General features: G+C 36.7%; 1 protein-coding gene across 1 annotated transcript in view; it reads left to right on the top strand.

Moving 5' to 3' along the window:
* SBF2 (SET binding factor 2) overlaps positions 1-8,999 on the top strand; it is a 196,342-nt gene that overhangs the window by 159,952 nt on the left and 27,391 nt on the right. The window contains exons 28-31 of the mRNA XM_014309240.2: positions 3,583-3,598; positions 4,057-4,194; positions 5,141-5,236; positions 8,560-8,631. Of these exons, the coding sequence (XP_014164715.1) occupies positions 3,583-3,598; positions 4,057-4,194; positions 5,141-5,236; positions 8,560-8,631 (322 nt within the window). The remainder of the gene's footprint in view (positions 1-3,582; positions 3,599-4,056; positions 4,195-5,140; positions 5,237-8,559; positions 8,632-8,999) is intronic.

Genomic DNA, 8,999 nt, shown 5'->3' with positions numbered 1-8,999 from the left:
CAGGAATGTCACAGGGAAATGCTGGTTTTGCCAGAGGAAAATCAGTGATTTGGTTGAATCAGAAGTCTCAGGGTATAAGTGGTTACCTGATGTTTTTAGTTACTGCGTGTCAAAATCCTGAATGCTGTGAAAACAGTTCAAAAAATGTGAATGAGTAATTTAGAGATTGGGCCAACACAAGATGTATCAGAATAGTTAGTTTTTCAGAAGAGTATAATATTAGGGTAACATTAATTTTGGGAATAACATTTGTTGACTTCCATCATTTACACGCAGTGTTTAGGATACTTCTGACTGCCTGGATTTCCATCTCATGCTAATAGCTTTTCACAGTTAACTTCATGCCAAGAATGAGTCAGTATTTTCTTTAATCAAACTGATAGTTGTTTAGAAATTATTCTAGAATTAGGCCATAATTTTTCTTCTTGGAGGAAAAGGAAATGTGAGGTCAAATCGGAGTACCAGAAACTCATTAAAGTATCAAAGAGATTCTTATGTCCTGTTTATGTTTTAATTTCTCCCCAGTAATGGCTAAAAGGCAAGTAAAAATTTTCACTCTATTCAAGTGTGTTCTGTAGAATATTTCAAAACCTATAAGAGGGATACTGTACACTTATGTGTACATAAGTGTACAGTATCCTTCTTATAGGTTTTGAAATATTCTATAAATGTAATTTGAAGATTATGATTCAAATATTTTTTACATAGTCCTCCATAATTTTTCCTTCACAGAATACCTTTATGGAAACCATGTTTTTCTTACTTTTAAGAGCAATTTTATCAGACATATTGAGATTTTGTGTGTAGCAAATGCACCTTTAAAATCTCATTATTTCAAAGATATTAGAAAAATGTTTTATTGTTAGACAGTATCTAGACTGACCGTTAAGGCTAATTTGTGAATCACTAATTATCTGCTGAATATTCATTGCTATAACACTGATTGAATGTAGCTCTTCAGTGTTTTGTGGAAACATTTTTTAGTTGGAGTGATGAAGGCAATGAACTGAAATTTATCTAATGTGTTTTTGTTGAAAGGATTAATAAAATGAACCAGTGAGGTAGCACCAATAGTTGACACAGCAGCTGCCAAAGCTAATGGCTGCACCAGCTTTTCCACATCCTTATGGTGTGAATCCCAGGCATGGCAATTCAAATGTTAGTCTTCAACTGATTTAATACTGATTGTCCTGGCTGAAATACAGATGAGGCATCTTTAACGTGGTACAAATAGAGAATAAATTGAAAAAAGACTTTTTTTGAGACTATTGCAAGAATAGTCTCACAATTATGTAAAGACAAACACTTTGATATTTTCTGCAGTAATTTTCTGATGGTTTCTTTTCTTAATTTTATATAAAGTTTATATAATTCTAACTTAATTTTATATAAGTCTGTGTTTTATATAGAATTTTATATTGCAATGGCCATATGTCCACCAGAATATTATGGAATAGATAAATGGATTGACAATATCTGTGTCTGACAGATACTTGCTTTTGGAGTTACTGCTCCTTTTAAGCGTGAAGAAGATGGAGACTTCCCTCAGGAAGGAGAATGGAGAATATTTCTAGGGTGTTCATCTTTCTTTTAATGGAGTTGAACCTTGTTGAAACAAAAGTGATCAGCAAAGGTAGTTGTACAGAGCTGCCTCAGCAGGAGTTGTGTGCAGGGAAGGGAAGTCTATAATGGAAAACGCGTTGTGAAGCAAACTAAGAGGACAAAGAGAATCTGGAGTTAAATTCAAGTTGACAAATTCATTCTTTCCTAAATAGGAGTAGATTTTTATTGGTCAGTTCTGGATTGATACTGAGAAACAAGGGGGGGCTGCTGGAACTTGGTGAACATTTTTGTGATTTCCTGTTACGTGGTGTGTTACGCAAGTTTTCAGAGCTTAGTTGGAGGTCAGTGTGTTGTATAAGAAGCACAGAACATAGTTTTTGAGAAATTATGCACAATACTTAATTTCTGTGTGGAACCAAACTGCATGTGCCACAGAATTGTGTTTTCTAACGTCTGTCCAAAAAAAGATTATTAACAGATGTTCAGATATGAGATGGAGAGTATATAGGTCTTTTGAAATGTTCCTTTGAAACCTGCAAGTTGGTTTCTGAATTACTTTGACCTCTCTGGGAATTCTGTTGCAGAGCACTGTAGTTCTAAATATGACATTCTACGCCTAAAATAGCATTTATTGGTCAGCTATGCTATGGAAAGAACGTTTATGTATCTTGGATGTAGCAACACTATCCAAGAGAACAGTTACCTTGGTTCAGGCTGAATTATTGATTGTATTAGGACTTGTAAAATAAAGATGGAGCAACCTGTGACCAGGCATATAAAGCACATATTAGCACTGCAGGACTAAGCAATGCATTTCTTTCCTGAGACAAAAACAAAATTAAATGGGATAAAATTACCTCATCCCCCATCTTTTATTTAAATCCATGTTTCTGTGGTGACTTTCCCATGGGATACAGCACATGAAAGGTGGTGATTTCATAGAAATCCCAGTTCATTGCTGGTAGGGGCAATGCTTTGAGTCACCTCTGTATGCTGCTGTGATGGGATGAGTTGTGAGGATGAAGGGACAGATTTTCCATCTCTAAACCATCACAAGGACATTTTTGCCCTCAGTCTTTAATTCTGGTATCTGCTTGGTTCAATGACAGACTTTGATGTAAGTCAAGCTGTTTTCTAAAACACACGCAATACTCTTCACAAAATAAACCCTTGTCAGTGCAAGTGGTATAGACATTATCCTTTCATTTAGACAGCTCATTTCTTTTAATTTAACTGAATTGTTAGGACCTAAATTGACTTTTTGTAGTATTATTTCAAGGGCTAGGGGACCCAGAGAACATTCCAGTAGATTGCAGGATGTGTAAATCCTGCTTAGGAGTAGAAGAGAAAATAATGTTCCTGCTCAGCTTTTTCCACTTGCTCAGAAAGAAACAGCATGATCTGTCCTACAGGAAACATCATCACTTCCTAATTTTACTTTCAATTCAGAAACTAATTTCTATCTTGAAATTTCTTTTGCCACCTCCAGCTAATTACCTAACTGTCTATTAGTTTCCAGCATAGAATCTGATTGGGTCATCATTGGAGAAAACTATTTACAAATTACCATTGTGTTTTGTCAAAATGTGCTCAATCAAATTCTTTGACTCTTATTGCAAATGTTGGCTCCTGTGAGGAAGATACCAAGTCCTGGTTTAAGCAGCTATGAAACTTTTGCCCTACAGTAAGTCCAAAGATGGCTGCAATAAACTGGAATTCCAAAACTTTTGTTTGCTATTTGAAAAAAACCAAACTGACTCTTTGATACTGAACACTATTTTGTCATCATGCTATGGCCCAGGACCTGAGCTTCATCTCCTTTCCTTAGGTCCTTGCTCCTGGACGCAATGGGTGAACTTTATGGTTGGGATCCCACAATGGTTGGGAATATTTGTTTTTCTCTTTTTTGAGGGTTTTTGGCATGCCACAATGGCTGGGATTATTTGTTTTCCTTATTTTTGAGGGTTCTGTGTTTTGTTAATGGTTTCTTAACTTTTGTAATGGGCACTGTATCCCAAGGAACCTCCAAGTACAGGTAAGTAGTCTTCCTTTTCTAGAATGAGGAAGAGCTGATTGAGTATGGTTTTAACTTACTTTTGTTAAAGAAAGAGTTCTGTCTGTTCTCTGCACATTTTACTGACAAGCAGCACAACCTTAGAAATGTTACTTTTTGTTTGGAGAGTGAAAGAAAAGCTGCATGATCTTTGCTCAATTTGTGCTGATGTTATGGCTAGTGATGAATGTTTTAAGTAGTGACCACGAGGTGAAAGTCTCAGAAGTTCAGCTTAGTGTGGAATGCAAGAGAACATTTCTGGGTCCTGCTGTGCAGCCAGGTGATGAACAGCTTGTCATCAAAGGAGAGGCTTTTTGAACCTTTCACAGACAAACCAGGACATTTTCAATGCCTTGCTTTACACAGTAAGCCTTTTATTCTGTGTATTTACAAATTGTATTTTTCTTTTTTAATGCATTCCATTCTTCTTGTGACTCTAGCCCCCACTTCTCTAGAATCTTCAAGCAGTATAGAACAGGAGAAATACCTGCAAGCCTTGCTGAATGTGATATCCGTCCACTGCAAGAGGAATGGCAGTAACACCCTCACTGTCAGCCCAACCATTGCTCTGTCTCCAGGTAAAACTCCTCTGTACAGTGCTTTTCTCTGGCTCAGCTGAGACTTTTCTCTGATTTAGTGATAGTGCAGTGTTCCATAGGAATTCTGTTGTTTCTTTATTGTTAGGCTTTCCAGGTAGCCTGTTCACTCTTAGTTTCAGTGAATAAGTTTCTCTGTGTGAAGGATGCTTGTAATCTTTCCTGAAATACTTTTCAATATTAATCTGGCAGTAAAGTCTTTTATAACTAATGAAGTATAAACTGCCTATTGAATAAAAGACTACCAGATTTAAAAGGATGCAAAATCTGCTCTATTGTATATAATGAGGCAAAATCTGGTGTTTTGTATAGTGAGGAAGTATGAGGTTGTAAGATCAGAACAGATAACATTGTTTAGCTGCAGCAGCAATGGAAGGCATAGAGGCCTCTTTATGCTTTACATACTCATAATGGGTATTTCTACTAATGTAATTCCCAAATAGAGCTCTTTTTGCAGTAATAATTAGTTCAAAAGACACTATTTGATTTATGCCTAGGTGGAGCCATGAAGAAGATAATCCATGTTTTATTTCAGTTATTTTATGATGAAACCTAGTGAGGTTTAGGTGAGGATAACCCCAACGTGTCAGGAAGGACTGTGTGACTTGAAATTGTATCTGTCTTGTCTTACTCGGTTGTAATTGGCCTAATACTGCCAAACAGTGGCTTTTCTTGTAAAGTAACACCATCCCAAAGTGTGTGTGCTTTGCTTCATTTATTGTAAAATATGTTGATTGCTTAGCTGTATCTAACACCTCCATACTGTTGCCAATGTACACGTTTGTGTTAAAAACTAAATCCAAAGTACAAAATTGGCAAGAATTCGCTGTGTTGGGTGAAAAAGGGCATTTAATCAGTCATATTAAGTATTAGTCTGGTTAACACTGTAGCTTTTTTAATCTTCTATTCTTTTTTTGGCTGACTTTAGGCACTGAAACGAGGGCTTCAAGAATGTCCACTGTGTTTAAGCAGGTAGTGCCAGGACATTTGGATGTAAATCTATCCAATAGCTTTGCTCGAGGAGGTTAGTAAGACTAGCTCAAAGTCTATTCTTTGAAGTAATAAATTATGAAAACTGTTAGTGAAATAAAAATAATTATACTCTTTACTGATTTGTTGCTCTGTGAAACAACAAAACAGAAATTAGATTGGTCTCAGTCCACAACATTATCTAATTTCTGTTCAAATCCTTTACTTTCCATTGAAATAAAGTTGGTTTCATGTTGGAATTAGTGAAAAATTAAGCACTCAGATAGGGATTATGTTTCTAGATAATTTGGGATTCATCCATATTTTTAATTTGTCTGTGTATGGCCTGAAAGTGCATATTTTTATATAAGAATTCTATAGACTTTAGAATCTGCAATTACAAATAATTTCAATATGTGTCTGAAGCTTTGCTGATGCTTTCTAACATTGCAAATAATCAGTGAACAGTTTTACTCTCAGTAGTAGGGACTTATGTGGCCAGGTGTAGTAGGTAGGAAGATAAAATTCATTTTTTGGATCAGTTATTCCTAGATACAGGGGCTCATCAGTGCCATTTCCACAAGAACATTTCTTTTGGTTAGGGGGATTCCATCTACTTCTACACCTCCAGTCTGATGAAGTTGTGATTTTTTGTATATGCAACATGTGCATAAATTAGTGGACCAAATTTCTTAAATATAGGTTTGTTGAAATAGGGATGAATCTATTCCATAAAAGAGAGCATTTTTTATTTGATTTATTCCCTTTCAGCCATGAAGGCTCCTTTGACAGATATTTCTAAGCATCTAAATGCTGTTTTTCTTCTCTTTTGATACTTTTAGCATCTGAAATTAGTTAGGTTTACATTGGCCTGCTGAGGTCCATTGCAACCTAAATCTTCTTGTGGGATACAAGACCTGCAGCTCATATGGGGAAGAATGAAAATATTTTGTAGAGAGAAAAAAATCCAGAAGAGGTAGGATGGGATTATGGAAATGAAGGAAAGAATAACAGAGGGAGGGAGAAAGGAAAATGCTCAGGGATGTGTTGGGAAGTGATGTGAGAATTGTAGCAGAAGGGAAGAGAGGAAGGGCAGGAGAGGACATGGGGATCACCAAAGACTGGGGGATTTTCATGAATCACAGGAATTCTGTGCATTTTCATTAATCACAGTCAATGCATATTTCTTATGTGAGAGTTTTGTTTATGTTCTGTGCTCTCTGTGTCGTTCCTGTGCTGAAGCTGAGGTGAGTAAAGCAGGTGATGTGGGTGAGCAGGGCAGGAGGCAGTGGGGGCTGCAGCTCTGGGGTGAATGAACGGGGCTGTGCCCAGCCTGGCTGAGCCTGCAGCCCTGGCAGTGCTGCCAGCTGAGCTTTGCTCCTGCTCCATCCCCTTGTGCAGCCCAGGGCTGCTGAGGGGCGGGGAAGGGGCTGCAGATAAGTCAGGGAAAGCTCTCTGGGTGCTGGGTGGAAGTTGTCCTTTGAAGATAAAGGGGTTACTGAAATAACTGCTGCTGGTTTCTAGGATTAGAGTTCGTGCTAAGTGTGATGGGATGAGTTTGTTGCTACTCAAAGAAGAAAAAAGGAGCCTGAAGGCAGAATGAGGTCACAGCCATGGTGTTTTATTGGACAGTGGAGTCCCTTGGCTGAATTTCAGCAGTAATCAGGAGGAGGGCAGGGGAGTTATCTTGTGTCTTGCTGGATCTCTGCCACACTGAAACATGAGAATGTTTGACAAGTACAGTGGGAGCCCTGGGAAGGTGAGAAGTTGACAGGAGAAGAGGGAACAGAGAAAGGGAATATCTCCCTGGAGAGAAGTAAACACTGGGGGGTTTTATGTTAGCTGACATAATTCTTTTAAAAGAAATTAAAAAATACACAGAGTATATAAAATCACTAAAATTGTTCTCAAATCCATTATCACAAAGTTCCTCACTACTTTTTCTCAGCTAGATATATTTCACATGAGAGGCAGCAAGCAGCTATGGATTGTACACTGTGCAAAATACAATAGCAGTGGTTTTGTGGTTTGGATTCTGTACCACTCTTTTCTTTCCTTGTGTTTATTATCACACATACCAAGGCTCAAAAGCCAGGTTCAGCTATGATACCAGTAGAAAATTACATTTTCTATTTTTTTGTGCCAGACAATGTATTTGTAATACGTATAATTTTGAAATATAAGTTAGAATATATGTTCTAGTGCATGAACAGTATTTCTAATTTTTTAAAACCATCATTGTTCTGAGCACTCGTCAGTTGTTCTGAATATTTGTGTCTGTGTCAAGTATGACTTTTTTACTTTATCTGGAACTTTGTCACAAAGCATCTGCCCAAAGCTCAGTCAAGTTGGTTTTGATCTGAAATATTTGGTCAAATACTTATGTTTCATAATGTATTTTCATTCTTTGACCTTTTCTTGGTTGATACTTTTCATGAGAGCTGCAAGTTCACTCAAAAGCCATAGCTTTTGCTCTTCCTTCCTTTGTAAGTATAAATTGGTTCTGCAGAGCAGCACTTCTTACCTGGCATTGCTGTGTCATTTAGCAGAATAAGAAGTTTCCTCAGGATGTTTTGCCACTATTGGAGTAATATTAGGATATTTATAATTTAAAAATACAGACCCAGCTCAGAGAATTATTTCCAAAGCAGGGAACATTAACATTTTGAGTATGATTTAATAGAATATTTGTATTAAAAGGACTCAATTATGTTGATGTGGGTTTTGAGCCAAAGATAAATGCACTAATAAACTCATAAGGCTCCCACAGAAAATGATGATTTTTGCAAGGGGAAAGAAGATCTCTTTCTGTAGTACTTATTACATGTTTTCTAAATTCTATACTTGTACACAGGTTTTTAAAAATGTTTGTAGGTGTACAGAACTAATATCTTGCATTCTGCTTTAATTTTGAGGTCCATCAAATTCTACACTTAATGTCCCTAGACTAAACCAGCTTATTATAACAGGCATTAATGTTGGGATTTTTAATCAAACTAACTTTCAGCTGGATAGAAACTTTCAATAAATTATTCAACAGAATGATTTAATCATTACATTTCCTTTAGTATTATAATTATGGAAAAACACATGGTGGCTTTGCAACATGTCTGAAGCTATTGCAATGACAATGGAAATTATTCCTGTTTGATAAATTGATGCCTCCTTCCCATTTATATTGGTTTTGTGGCTTGATTGATGTGTTGTCTTGTGATGCCTGAGATTTGTGCTGTCTGATAAATCATGTACTATAAAGAATTGCAATATATACTAGATCTTTGGAAATTAATAAGTAACCCTTTTCTTCTCTCCTGCAATGTGTTTCGCTGCAATGTGCATTCCATTCCTCCTCCTTCTGTCTTAACTGTTATCTGCCAGTGCTTGGGCACAGAGATAAATGTTTCACTCATTCCAATTCCAAATCAGCAACTAAGGAAAGAGTCCACCAAGGTACTGTATTCTGTGTCCTGAAAGCCCATTCTTTTCTACCATCTTCTGCTGCTATGTCTTAATTAATTCTAAAGTGATACTGACAGAAAGCCTTGTTTCTGCACTAACAAAATTCTGAGGGTTTTAGCTCAGTGTTGTGGATTTGTTATGTTTTGGAGGTTTTTTGCCCACTGAATGTATGCACAGTGACAGTGATGTAACACAGAGTGATATGCAGAAAATTTTCTGTGTGAAAATTTTAAACAGCTAAAAATCAGTTCTGGAAAAGAGTTTAGTATTCCTACTGCTTTAGGAAAATAGCTGAGAAACACTGTTATCTAGTGAATGAATTTCTTTCCATAGTTATTATTAATGCTAATGAACAGGGG

The sequence above is a fragment of the Geospiza fortis genome, unplaced genomic scaffold (genome assembly GCF_000277835.1).
Source record: "Geospiza fortis unplaced genomic scaffold, GeoFor_1.0 scaffold450, whole genome shotgun sequence".
NCBI lineage: Eukaryota > Metazoa > Chordata > Aves > Passeriformes > Thraupidae > Geospiza > Geospiza fortis.
Note: the sequence above shows the minus strand (reverse complement) of the source record. Positions and strands in the feature narration are given on the sequence as shown.